General features: G+C 37.0%; 1 protein-coding gene across 2 annotated transcripts in view; it reads right to left on the bottom strand.

Moving 5' to 3' along the window:
- The window catches only part of KLHDC1 (kelch domain containing 1), a 53,420-nt gene that overhangs the window by 18,545 nt on the left and 19,951 nt on the right, over positions 1 to 14,924 (bottom strand). For both annotated transcript variants that reach the window (XM_030319042.1, XM_032593709.1), the window contains exons 5-8: positions 11,471 to 11,549; positions 9,500 to 9,583; positions 4,417 to 4,500; positions 3,858 to 3,916 (exon numbers count right to left, since the gene is read on the bottom strand). In XM_030319042.1, the coding sequence (XP_030174902.1) occupies positions 3,858 to 3,916; positions 4,417 to 4,500; positions 9,500 to 9,583; positions 11,471 to 11,549 (306 nt within the window). The remainder of the gene's footprint in view (positions 1 to 3,857; positions 3,917 to 4,416; positions 4,501 to 9,499; positions 9,584 to 11,470; positions 11,550 to 14,924) is intronic.

Raw genomic sequence — 14,924 nt, 5'->3', positions numbered from 1 at the left:
TTTATTTTTGAGAAAGAGAAAGACAGAGGTGGGCAGGGGAGGGGCAGAGAGAGAGGAAGACACAGAATCTGAAATAGGATCCAGGCTCTAAGCTATCAGCACAGAGCCTGACATGGGGCTCAAACTCATGAACTGTGAGATCATGACCTGAGCTGAAGTCAGACGCTAACTGACTGACCACCCAGGCATCCCAACAAAAATACTTTTATTTTTATTATTATTTTTTTCTATGTTTACTTTTGAGAGAGAGACAGAGGTGAGTGGGAGAGAGGTAGAGAGAGAGGGAGACACAGAATCCAAAGCAGGCTTCAGGCTCTGAGGTGTCAGCACAGAGCCCAATGCGGGGCTCGAGCCACGAACTGTGAGATCATGACCTGAGCCGAAGTCGAACGCTCAACCAACTGAGGCACCCAGGTGCTCCAAAAGTATTTTTAAAAAGGAGAGTTCTCTTATAATCCTGTCCTCTAGCAATAAGAAATAATAATAATTTGGTATAATCTTTCTAGGCTTTAATACACATATAAACATGTTTATTAAAAATACATAAATAGGATCATGCATTCTATTCTGCAACTTTTTTTTCATTCAACTAATATGTTGTAGAATATTTCTATGAAGTGTAACTTTCTTTGGTAAAGGAAGCATGATGGCCCACTGGCCAAATGTACCATGATTTAAATAATCCCCAAATGTGAACATGAAGGTTGACCACTAGTTTTTGCTTTTATAATAATGCTGTAACACACACACACTTACTGTCTTTGGGGAAACTCTGAATCAAAGCAGAAATTCCATTTTACATTTTAAATATATTGCCAAACTACCTTCCAGAAAAACTGTACCAATTTATGCTCTCACTAATTATGTTGTTACAACTTCATCACACATTGGGCATTTGTAATTATTTTTAGCTCCATTTCTTTGATTGTCTCTGAAGTTGAACGTCTCTTTAAAATAATTTTTGCCCATTTCTTCTGTGAGTTGTTCATTTATGTTCTCTGTCCATTTTTCTGCTGGATTATTTGTCCTTTTGTTACTGATTTTCTGAGTTCTTGTGGATTTAGGCCCTGTTAAAAACACTGCAATATGACTTCCAGTTTGTTTTTTGTTTAATTTTTCTTTTAGCTTTGGTATAGTTTTCTATACAGAAAACTACATACAGAATATTTTTAAAAACATTCATTTATTTATTTTGATAGAGAGAGAGAGCAGAAAGAGGGAGAGTGAAAATCCCAAGCAGGCTTGAGCTGCCAGTGCAGAGCCCTACGCGGAGCTCAAACTCACAAACCTGTGAGATTATGACCTAAGCTGAAACCTACAGTCAGATCCTTAACCAACTGAGCCACCCAGGGGCCCCCAGAAAAATTGAATTCTTATAAGTAGTTTTTTTTTGTTTTGTTTAATTTTTTTTTAAACGTTTATTTATATTTGAGACAGAGAGAGACAGAGCATGAACGGGGGAGGGGCAGAGAGAGGGAGACACAGAATCTGAAACAGGCTCCAGGCTCTGAGCTGTCAGCACAGAGCCCGACGCGGGGCTCGAACTCACAGACCACAAGATCATGACCTGAGCCGAAGTCGGCCGCTTAACCAACTGAGCCACCCAGGCGCCCTGAAAAATTGAATTCTTAAGTGATCTTATAAGTCAGTCTTTTTATTTAATAATTTTGGGTTTATAACCATTTTTAGGAAAACTTTCTCCATGCCAAGATTTTTAAATTATTATTATTATTTTAATTTACATCTGAACTAGTTAACATATAGGGTAATAATGATTTCAAGAACAGAATTTAGTGATTTATCACTTACATATAACACCCAGGGCTCATAGCAACAAGTGCCCTGCTTAATACCCATTGCCCATGTAGGCCATCACCCCACCCAACACCCCTCCTTCAGCAAACCTCAGTTTCTTCTCTGTATTTAAGAGTATCTTATGGTGTGTCTCCTTCCCAGTTTTTATATTATTTTTGCTTCCCTTTCCTTATGTTCATCTGTTTTGTATCTTAAATTCCACATATGAGTGAAGCCATATGATATTTGTCTTTCTCTGACTTATTTCCCTTAGCATAATACACTCTAGTTCCATACACGTTGTTGCACATGGCAAGATTTCATTCTTTTTGATTGCCAAGTAATACTCCATTGTATATGTGTACCACATCTTCTTTATCCATTCATCTGTCGATGGACATTTGGGTTCTTTCCATACTTTGGCTATTATCGATAGCACTGCTATAAACATTGGGATGCATGTACCCCTTTGAAACAGCACTCCTGTATCCTTTGGACAAATACCTAGTAGTGCAATTTCTGGGTCATAGGGTAGTTCTATTTTTAGTTTTTTGAGAAACCTCCACACTATTTTCCAGGGTGGCTGCACCTGTTTGCATTCCCACCAGCAGTGCAAAAGAAATCCTCTTTCTCCGCATTCTTGCCAACATCTGTTGTTGCCTGAGTTGTTCATTTTAGCCATTCTGACAGATATGACGTGGTATCTCATTGTGGTTTTGATGTGTGTTTCTCTGATGATGAGTGATGTTGAGCATTTTTTCATATGTCTGTTAGCCATCTGGATGTCTTCTTTGGAGAAGTGTCTATTCATGTCTTTTGCCCATTTCTTCACTGGATTATTTGTCTTTTGGGTGTTGAGTTTGAAAAGTTCTTTATAGATTTTGGATACTAACCCTTTAGCTGATATGTCATTTGCAAATATCTTATCCCATTCCATCAGTTGCCTTTTAGTTTTGCTGATTGTTTCCTTCTCTGTGCAGAAGGTTTTTATCTTGATGAGGTCCTAATAGTTCATGTTTGCTTTTGTTTCCCTTATCTCTGGAGACAGGTCAAGTAAGAAGTTGCTGAGGCCAAGGTCAAAGAGGTTTTTGCCTGCTTTCTCCTCGAGGATTTTGATGGCTTCCTGTCTTATGTTTAGGTCTTCCATCCATTTTGAGTTTATTTTTGTGTATGGTGTAAGAAAGTGGTCCAGGTTCATTCTTCTGCAGGTCGCTGTCCCACCACCATTTGCTGAAGACACTGTCTTTTTTCCATTGGATATTCCTTACTGCTTTAAAGAATAGTTGGCCATACGTTTGTGGGTCCACTTCTGGGTTTTCTATTCTGTTCCATTGATCTGGGTGTCTGTTTTTGTGTCTGTACCATACTGTCTTGATGATTACAGCTTTATAAAACAGCTTGAATCCAGAATTGTGATGCCTCCAGCTTTGGTTTTCTTTTTCAGGATTGCTTTGGCTATTTGGGGTCTTTGTGCTTCCATACAAATTTTAGGATTGTTTGCTCTAGCTCTGTGAAAAATGTTGGTGTTCTTTTGATAGGGATTGCTCCATGCCAAGATTTTAAAGACAATCTGCTATATTTTTTTCCTGGCACTTTTGGAGTTTCATTTTTAATGGTATTTCTATTTTGGAATAATATATGGCTCTGATTCCATATCACTACATGAACAGCTGAAGTGATACCTAAATATATTTATTCTATTGTTAAATGTATATTTTGAACCACAAAAAAGAATCTTTTACATACTTCATTATCTGTTTACTTGTGATGACACCAACAAACTGTTCCTTCGTTTCCTCTACTGGCCAGTTCTCAAGAATACTTAGAATAAAACCAGTACTTTTACATAATCAAGTTTCAAACTCTGGTATTCTCATGTTTTATATAATTTGGTTAAGAACAAACTCTGCATTTAAATCTGTATATTCCTTGCTTAGACATATAATCTGAAGGAAAAAGATACTAATTCAGTTTTAGAAACTCAAATTTGGATTATGATCCCAAACACACACACACACACACAAATGCCTTTTGATTAAAACATACTTAAATTTCAAACGTACCTTCCAGACCAAGTCCAGGTATCTAAGTTCAGACAGTGCAAATCATTCATCCTAGTTTGCTAAAATAAAAGTGTGTTAAATTAGTCCCTGTTTCACATTTTTCATGGACTCAAATTTTGGTTTTAAAATTACTTCAGGTTAAAGATAGACTATCTCCATCTTACTTATTTTTACTTATTTTTACTTATTAGCATCAGAAGTTTACATATGAAGAAACAATGCTAAGCATTAATCAAATTACTATAGAGCTACCCAATTAATGTGTCAAGGGAGAAAGGAAGAAAAGGCCTTAAACTAATAGGATTTAAATGTTAAGACATTAAGCTTTTATGGTTATGCACAGAAGTGAAGGATTCTCCTCATTAAAATATGATTTATAAATCATGTGTGATTACTCATGTATAGTCTGTTTAGGGGATGGAAGATAAATAAAATTTATTATTGAATGGTATTTTATTTACCTAGATACTTTAAATGTTCAGTTGTTCCCCCAAATCAGACAATAATCTTTGTGAGCAGAAGCACACATAAAAATATCATTTTCATGAAAAACACTAACCAAAACACGTCCGCCAAAGATATAGCCCTTATTTCCAAGAACTGCACACGTGTGCGCGGCTCGCGGCTGCGGTGGGACTCCACCCTGCAGGCAGAGAGGAGGAAACAGAGTGCAAAACTTGAAACATCTCTAAGGAAGTCACACTCATGCTCAGTATGAGAAATACCTGACTACCTAGTCACCATTACCCCTATAATTCGATAAACACCCTGATGCAAAAGTTCATTGTAGGGACGCCTGGGTGACTTAGTTGGTTAAGCACCTGACTTTTGGTTTCAGCTCAAGTCATGATCTCACGATTGGTGATAACAAACCCCACGTATGGCTCTGTGTTGACAGCATAACATCTGCTTGGTATTCTCTCTCTCTCTCTCTCTCTCTCTCTCTCCCTCTCTCTCTGACCCTTCCCTACTAATTGCTCTCTCTCTCTCTCTCAAAATAAATAAACATTAAAAAAAAGTTAATTGTAAATAGTAATGATTATAGATAAATACTGCTCTTCAAGAATGAAATTTACTCACCCTGATCTTTACTTTCTCTTTTATTTTTTATTTTTTAAAATATACATCCAAATTAGTTAGCATATAGTGAAACAATGATTTCAGGAGTAGATTCCTTAATGCCCCTTACCCATTTAGCCCATCCCCCCTCCCAGAACCCCTCCAGTAACCCTCAGTTTGTTCTCCATATTTATGAGTCTCTTCTGTTTTGTCCCCCTCCCTGTTTTTATATTATTTTTGTTTCCCTTTACTTTTTAAAGTGTTTTTCTTAGGGGTACCTGGGTGGCTCCCTCGGTTGAGATTTGACTCCAGTTCAGGTTAGGATCTCATGGTTTGTGAGTTAGAGCCCCATATTGAGCTCTGTGCTGCCAGCTCAGAGCCTGGAGCCTGCTTCAGATTCTGTGTCTCCGCTCTCTCTCTCTCTGACCCTCCCCTGCGCGCTCTCTCTCTCTCTCTCAAACATTAAAAAATGAATAAAATGATGGAACAGAATAGAGAACCCAGAAATGGACCTACAAATGTATGGCCAACTAATCATTGACAAAGCAGGAAAGAATACCCAGTGGAACAAAGACAGTCTCTTCAGCAAGTGGTGCTGGGAAAACTGGACAGCAACATGCAGAAGAATGAACCTGGACCACTTTCTTACACCATACACAAAATAAACTCAAAATGGATGAAAGACCTAACTGCAAGACAGGAAGCCACCAAAATCCTCGAGGAGAAAGCAGGCAAAAACCTCTTTGATCTTGGCCTCAGCAACTTCTTACTCAACATGTCTCCAGAGGCAAGAGAAACAAAAGCAAAAATGAACTATTAGGACCTCATCAAGATAAAAACCTTCTGCACAGAGAAGGAAACAATCAGCAAAACTAAAAGGCAACTGATGGAATGGGATAAGATATTTGCAAATGACATACCAGCTAAGGGTTAGTATCAAAATCTGTAAAGAACTTACCAAACTCAACACCCAAAAGACAAATAATCCAGTGAAGAAATGGGCAAAAGACATGAATAGACACTTCTCCAAAGAAGACATCCAGATGGCCAACCGACACATGAAAAAATGCTCAACATCACTCATCATCAGGGAAATACAAATCAAAACCACAATGAGATACCACGTCATATCTGTCAGAATGGCTAAAATGAACAACTCAGGCAACAATAGATGTTGGCGAGGATGCAGAGAAAGAGGATCTCTTTTGCATTGTTGGTGGCAGTGCAAGCTGGTGCAGCCACTCTGGAAAACAGTATGGAAGTTTCTGAAAAAACTAAAAATAGAACTACCCTACGACCCAGCGATTGCACTACTAGGCATTTATCCAAGGGATACAGATGTGCTGTTTTGAAGGGACACATGCACCCCCCTGTTTATAGCAGCACTATAATTCAATAATTCACAAAAGTCCAAAGTATGGAAAGAGCCCAAATGTCCATCGATGGATGAATGGATAAAGATGTGGTATGTACGTATGTATGTATATATAATGGAGTACTACTCGGCAATCAAAAAGAATGAAATCTTGCCATTTGCAACTACGTAGATGGAACTAGAGGGTATTATGCTAAGTGAAATTAGTCAGTCAGAGAAAGACAAAAATCATATGACTTCACTCATCTGAGGACTTTAAGATACAAAACAGATGAACATAAGGGAAGGGAAACAAAAATAATATAAAAACATGGAGGGGGACAAAACAGAAGAGACTCATAAATATGGAGAACAAACTGAGGGTTGCTGGAGGGGTTTTGGGAGGGGGGATGGGCTAAATGTGTAAGGGGCACCAAGGAATCTACTCCTGAAATCATTGTTGCACTATATGCTAACTAATTTGGATGTATATTTTAAAAAATAAAAAATAAAATAAAAAAAAATGAATAAAGTGTTTTTCTTAAATGCCTGACACTATTTGGCAAAATAAAATTTCATGTAAATTTCACCTTGAATTATAAATATTTAAAAATCAAATTTAAACTATTCTTTCCTCACTTCCCTTTCCCTGCCTCCCCCACCCCTGAGGTAATATTGTGAGCAAGCAGTGCACAGTGTGATAATCTCAGAGACCCTGAAAAATTAAATCTGCCCCCCTAAAACTCTTGATATCTCAAATTCCACAGTAAAACTTTCACTCTTGCTTTAAGCCAAACAGTCCTTTGTAGCTTGTTAAAACTCTTCCCATTAACTAATAACACTTTTCCATACTTTACTTTGAACAAATACAGCAGATCTTTTCTGTGGAGAAGTTTTGTATTCGTGGGTAAAGACAGAGTATAATGGGTAGATGAATTAATGAGATTCTAAGGGAAATTTTTCTGCATAATTTCCACGTGTTCATGGTAGGAGTCTTTGTTTATGCATTTCATTCCAAGTTCTAAAAGAACCTTTTCAACATTTTCAGCACATTGGCTACTGAATGTGGGCACAGGAAGTTTAAACTCTACATTCAATATCAGAATTTCCTCGACTTTTCAGGCTTACTTGAATCACTGTCCCGAAACCAATACAGTAAGAAATTATTTAGATATTACCAATTTAACACTTAAATGAGAGAGAACCTTCTGAAATGTGGTCCCCAGTCATTCCAGCAAAACATAGTTTTTATTATTACCCCACCCCTGATCTGAAATTTTGGAAAAATTATTCTACTATAAACATATCTATTATGCAACAAATATTGAATTTTTATCAAATACATCTCATAACCACCTAAAACTTCTGAATGAGTTCACATAATTCTAAACAAAAACAAAGAAATGGCATCTGCATTAATCTGTAACTGCATAAATAATGCACAATGCTTATTAAGTTGCTTGAAATACTGAAAATAACTCAAAGATCCCAATTACTAACATACTGTTCTTAAGGGATAAAAATCCCATGTAGGAAAAACACCTTCAACCCTTCTATTTTACAGATCACACATTACATGGCTTATCTGAAGGACATAGCTCTTTTATGACAGAATTAGAATGCAATTCCAATTTTTTTCAACTTTTACACCAATAATTGGTACACTCTACCATGCTGCCTTGTCTTTTGATGTTGATATTTGGAAATAATAAAGTAATTTAAGAGTGTCCCTAAAAAATGAAGAGAGTGGATTCCAGCTACAACCATGTCAGAAAAACTTTCAGATAAAATATAAATAATATAAAAACTTATTTGAAGAAATCATCAGAGAAATTACAGTGAAAATATTGGTAATTATGAACTAAATTAGGGACATGTGCATGTAAGACTACTATAGCAGGAAGGGAGGGCTATGAACTGAGGTAAGAAGGGAAAGAAGGAGCCAGAGAAAGACTTGAAGTTCAAATATAAGTACCTCAGCTCCCTCATCCCCAGGAGCACATCCTTTTTTTTGTTTTTTTAAGTAGGCTCCAGCCCAGCATGGAACTTGATCTCATGATCCTGAGACCAAGAGTTGCATGCTCCATCAACTGGGCCAGCCAGGTGCCCCTACAGGAGCATGTTCTAGAAATTCGCCTTCAATAGCTATAGATCCCTGATTTTTCTCTAAATAGAGGGTACAGATGCCTGAAAAAGATCTAGGATGAGTTTCAGTAGATCCATTCTCAACAATTTTCTCTGCACTTGCTTGTTCCAATATAATTATGTGAACAGAGATAAAATGCTTTTATTTCATTAACAAAAGACATAAATCTTAAAATTCAAATGTATGTATGTCATATATGCATATTAGTGGACAATTTTGGTTTTGCCTGTTCAGCATTCCATTCTGCACAGTTCTGGTGAGTTCGTCAGCCACAAAATCCTGCTCCCTTAAGGTAGGCCTGAGACTTGGGCCTAAACCAATTATCCCCTTGGCAACAGGGACCAATGTAGAGAGTGGGAACATGCCCAAATACAACCAGAGTCCTTTTCTAAGACTTATTTGTAGACATTGAAAGAATACAGCACCAGTAGAAAAGACTGTTTGGATAGCCAGGACCATATTCCCTCCTAAAAGAGCTGGCTTGTCTGCAGTAGACAGAATGGAGCTAGCATATAAAGAGAAGCAGAGAGAAACTAACAGAGATGGAAAACATTGTTGCTGTTGAGTAACTTGGGCAAGTTCCTGAGGCTCAAGCCCTTGCAGCTCTTCCACTGTGTGAGCCACTCCAAAACAGACTTCTCCCCATGTGAAAATTCGTTATATCTTAAACCAACTTGAATTTGTGTTTGTTCACCAGCACTTGAAAGAGTATTAATAATGTATTTTTTGTCATGCTATAACCGCATGTAGATTTCAAGAGTTTATGAAATATGGGCTTTTTAAAATTGTGGACTTCATTATAAAAGGACATTTTAAAAGTGCCATTATTAAATAAGGACATCACACTTGTGGCTAAAGAATGATGATGGAACCCTCTTTAGAAGATTTTTCTAGAAAACCTTAGCTAACCTGGAGAAAAATAGGTGATTAAAAAAAAACTACTAGTGACAGTACTCGGGGACCCCCTTAATATATAAATATAAACTCAATTGCTAAAATCCAAATAACTTAGCAAAACTGTATCCTTTTAAACTATCAATGGATATATCAATATAAAGAAAGGTAACTTTTTACAATACTTACTTTAATTTCTGGTTGGAACCAACTCCGTGTCTTTGTATCAAATATCTGAACATCATTATGCCACCCCCAGAATATCTGTTCTTCCTAAAACAGAAGTTTTTTAAATATTTAAAAGCTTTTATAATTTTTAGATTAATGTTATAAATTTAATTGCATATTTACCAGTGAAATAATAGGCACCATTACAAACATAGAGTTAAGTGTTAGCATAGTCATAAAGCTAACGCGTACAGCAGTGGCTCACAAAGTGTCGCCTCCGGGCCAGTAACAGCCACCACCTGGCAACTTGTCCTCTCATAGCATTGCTTCCAGTGAATCATAACTTTACTCATTGATAACCTGCCAATCCTCTCAAGGATTGTCTCTTTTAAACTTGCAAAGAACAGAATGACATTTATATTTTGCAATCTGTTTTCCTAGAGTACATGCTCAGAATTCCTAATCTTTGCAATTAGGAACTTTAGGGGACCATGGTTCTTGTTTCCAAAGAGTTCCAACCACTTCTATTTAACCAAGCAGTTTGTTCGCATAGGTCAAACTTGTGCTCACTCTCTTCTTTGTCTTCTAGGAAACAAAACTGTCAGCGAGGTACCCATTTAGCAGTTATACTATATTTAGCATCTCTGGATTGTTGAAATCCTCTGTTACTACTCTAGCTTACCACTGTGTTGGTTTTATGTTCTGTGCCAGAAATACATCATTCATTTTTGGCAGGACTTGTGAAACAAATTAAACAAACTAAATGATTTACTTAATTTAAAATCTAAGAGAAAAAAATCTACTGGTACACCAGAAACTTCAGGACATGATCCTTAGCCTAACCTGTACTAGAGGAGAAAAAAAAAATGAGTAAAAAAATTAGATAGAAGTAATGGGGATGTATAGTTCTGAAAATTATCAGTAATACTATAAGTAGCAAAGCTTTACACATATTTTATTTTAAAACTCAAAAACCATGGAAATACACAGAGAACTTTTTAAATACCCATATACAAAAACATATACATGAAGTGTACATATATATTTATATTATAATGTACAAAAATACTATATGCTAGTAGAAGGTAAAACCAAAGAGTTACTATGTATCTTGGTGCTGGGATCAATGTTGTGTTTGTTTGGTTTGGTTTAGCTTAAGATTTTATTTTTAAGTAATCTGTATACCCAACATGGGGCTTGAACTTTCAAACCCAAGATTAAGAGTCACATGCTTCACCGACTGAGCCAGCCAGGCACCCCTGGGATCAATGGTTTTTACAGTTATCTTTTAGGGGCGCCTGAGTGGCTTAGTTGGTTGAGAGTCCCATTTCAGCTCAGGTCATGATCTCTCGGTTCAAGAGTGCGAGCCCCGCATTGGGCTCTGTGCTGGCAGATCGGAGCCTGGACCTGCTTCAGATTCTATTTCCCTCTCTCTCTCTGCCCCTACCCCTCTGTCTCTCTCTGTCTCTGTCTCTCTCTCAAAAATAAATAAACATTAAAAAAAATTTTAAGTTATCTCTTAAAAGGTTTCATTTTTATGTCATGTCTTATTTCATTAGTAATAGATTATTCTCTAACCAGTAAGACGTAGGAAAGGTAAAGTCACTATCAACTTACTGCATTACAGAGGCCAGTCTGAGCTATGAATAGTTCTGGTGGACATACCTAAAAGGAGGTGTGTATCGGCAACAGCCATTCTGGTTATCTATGAACAAAGTTTTTCCAAGTTGTGCTAAAGTCACCACTTGTCTAACAGAAGCAGGTGTGAGTGATGAATGTAAGAAATTACTCTGCCAGTAGCCATGAAGGCTAATACCAGTAGGTGAGAGAACTTCCTCCAACTGAATCTAAATCCAAAAGAAAGAAAACACATTTTTTTTCCACAGTGTCAATTATGGCAATTTAAACTGAGAAAGATTGGGCTCATTGTGTCTAGAGACTTTAAGGGGATACTAAATTTGAGGAAAATGTAAACAGTGGTTACTGTCTTACCCAAGATGCATCATGAACATCAAAACAGTCCTGGAGTTCACTGTGTCTCCTACACCCATAGCCACCAAAATATATTAATCTGAAAAACAAGTACAAGAGAACACATTTCAGATGTTCTATTTCCAGTCTGTTTGCAAAGGAGCTCATCTCTCTCTCCCCCTAGTAATCTAAACAAGCCAAATAAACTACAAAACCAGTTTAAAAAAAATCAAGGAGAGAAGGGAAGAATCCTAAATGAACTAATGCCAGAAAGTGATGAGTTCTCAATAGGAGAGAAGAGACATGCGCACAGCTGCTTTCATTCCTGGTGCAATAGCAAGAGGAGGAAGAATCCGGGACAGATAGGCTTTGTAAAAGACACCCAAAATTGTAATAGCTGCATGTAGGCTGGCATGGCAAATTAGAATCTTAAGAAAATCAGCACAGTGGGAGATTGAATCCACTCGACAAGTCTTTCACATAGTCTTCAGAGAGCTCATGGTTGGTCACCAATAGGCAATAATCTACTAAACTGAGTCTTCTAACATTTGAGATCAGGACAGAAGAGCTGACGGAAATACCTCAGAAGCATACCAAGCCATTACAGCACACAGGATGCCTGCTCTCAAAAGCCCAGAGGAGGACATACAAGGCTGAAAATGATCTCCTAAGGTATGGAAAGCGAAAGGGGGGACTGGAGAGCAAAGAGAACTCCCTAGTAATCCAAAGACCTACCAATGAGGCTACAAAACAGGGAGAGACCTTCCACGGTTCTGAGGCTTGGAACTCTGTGAAGCACAGCAGAACATCTTTGGAAAATCTGCGATGCTCAAACATGGGGTCCTAGCAAAGGAAAGTCCTGATCTTGCCTCAAAACATCTGAAGCCAGTTGTACAATGGAATCAAACTAAAGTTATAACAGCCTCAAACACAAATCAACTACAAATGAGACTGACTGAACTCCCACTCTAGCAGCTTGAGAAAAACATAAAGGACATGTCCTTTTCTGAAGACAAATATCATTTTTTCCAATCTTTACCATTCTTTCACACAGAATGTCTAGCACGTGGTAAAAAAAAAATACAAGATACATGAAAAGGTAAAATAAATAAATAAATAAATAACCTATGATCAAGAGAGCAGAGAGCCAATATAAGCTGACCACAAGGTGGTCAGCATGGTATTTACAATAACTATGATAAACTATGATAAAGATGATAACAGACCTAGTTTGTAAAATGTGGACAAAATGCAGGAAGAACAGAACAATTCCAGCAGAGACACAGAATGATGAAAAATAACCACTAAGTGGAAATGCTGAAAATGGGGGAAAATGTAAGAAATAAAGACCTGAATAAACAGGCTTCACAGGAGACTGGACATAGCAATGGAAAATACCAGTGAACTTGAAGATAGGTCAAGAGGTTAATAAAAAGTATTCAAATTAAAACAAAGAGAAGAAAAGGGGGGGGGAACCCAGAGAGCCCAAGCTCTGTGGAACAATATCAAATGGCCTAATGTGCACTAAACAGGAGCCCTTGAAGATGGAGAGACAAATAAATGTGTAGAAGAAATATTTGAAAATTACTAAGAGGTTTCTAAAACTGATGAAAGATATAAACCCACCAACCCAAGCTCAGCACACTCCAATCTGGATAAATACAAAGGAAACTACAAGCAGGAATATTTGTTAAAAAAAAAAAAAAAGTTTATTTATTTATTGAGAGAGAGAGAGAGCATGTGCACAAGTATGAGTGGGGGAGGGGCAGAGAGAGGGAGAGAGAAAGAATTCCAAGGAGGCCCCACACTCAGTGCCAACAACAACATGGGGCTAGGAGATCATGACCTGAGCCGAAATCAAGAGTTGGAAGCTTAGCCAGCTGAGTTATCCATGCTCCCCCATGTAGGAACATTTTAATCAAATCAATGAAGAGCAAAAATAAAGAACAAATAAAGAAAAGCCAGAGTAAAAAAGACATATACCGGGGAACAAAAACACGAATGAGAGTGAATTTCTCACCAGAAAAATGGAGGCCAAAAGCAATGTCATAAAATCTTTAAAGTGCTGAAAGGAAAAGACAAACAAACAAACAAATAACCTGTCAACCTAATGGGTAGAGAAAAAAGTCACAAAGGAAATTAAAAATTACCTTGAAATGAATGAAAACACAATAAAACAAACAAAAAAGAAAATGCAATAAAACAAAACTTATGGTGTACAATGAAGATGGCACTCAGAGGGAATTTTATAGCTGTAAATGCCTACAATTTATTTAAAAGATCTCAAATCAATAACAGAACTGTACACATTAAGGAACAAAAAAGAGAAGAGCAAACTAAACCCAAAGATAACAGAAGGAAGGGTTTAGTTTAATTAAAGGGTATAAGCAAAATAGTAAATAGAAAAAAAACCAACAAACTAAAAGTTGGTTCTCTGAAAAGATCAACACAATTGACAAATCTTTAGCTAGGTTGACAAAGAAAAAAAGAGAAAACTCCAAGCGCTAAAATTGGAAATGACAGAGGGGATATTATTATCAACATTACAGAAATTAAAAGGATTTTAAGAGAATACTACAAAAAACTATGCCAACATACTGGATAATTTAGATGAAATAGAAAAATTTCTGGAAAGACACTATCAGAAATGGCTTGTAAGAAATAGAAAAACTGAATAAAACTATAATAAGGAGATTGAATCAGTAATCAAAAAACCCACCAACAAAGAAAAGCCCAGGACCAGATGGCTTCAGTGATAAATGATATCAAACATTTATAGAATAATTAATACCAACCTTCTCAAAGTCTTTTTAAAAAGAAATGAAGAGGAAAGAACATTTCCTAACTCATTCTATGAGGCAAGCCAGCCAAAAACATTACAACAAAAGAAAACTACATATATCCAATAAGAGATTAATATCCAGAATAAGTAAAGAACTTCTATAACTCAACAACAAAAAGACAACCCAATTTTTAACAATGAGCAAAGGGCTTGAATAGACATTTCTGCAAAGAAGATCTACAAATGGCCAACGGGCATATGAAAAATCGTCAACATCACTAGTCTCTGGGGAAATACAAATTAAAACCACAATGAACACTACTTCACACCCACTATGATGCCTATTATTTTTAATTTTTATTTTATTTTTTGAGAGAGAGACAGACAGACAGAACATGAGCAGGGAAGGGGCAGCGAGAGAAGGAGACACAGAATCTAAAGCAGGCTCCAGGCTCTGAGCTGTCAGCAAAGAGCCCGATGAGGGGCTGAAACCCACAAACCGTGATATCATGACCTGAGCTGAAGACAGATGCTTAACCAACTGAGACACCCAGGTACCCATGCCCATTATTTTTAAAAAAGAAGAAGAAAAAGAAAAAAGAAATAAAGGAAGAAATGGCAAGTGTTGGCAAGGATATGGAGAAGTTAGAACCCATGTACAATGCCAGTGGGAATATAAAATGGCATAGTCAC

The sequence above is a fragment of the Lynx canadensis genome, chromosome B3, assembly GCF_007474595.2.
Source record: "Lynx canadensis isolate LIC74 chromosome B3, mLynCan4.pri.v2, whole genome shotgun sequence".
Lineage (NCBI taxonomy): Eukaryota > Metazoa > Chordata > Mammalia > Carnivora > Felidae > Lynx > Lynx canadensis.
Note: the sequence above shows the minus strand (reverse complement) of the source record. Positions and strands in the feature narration are given on the sequence as shown.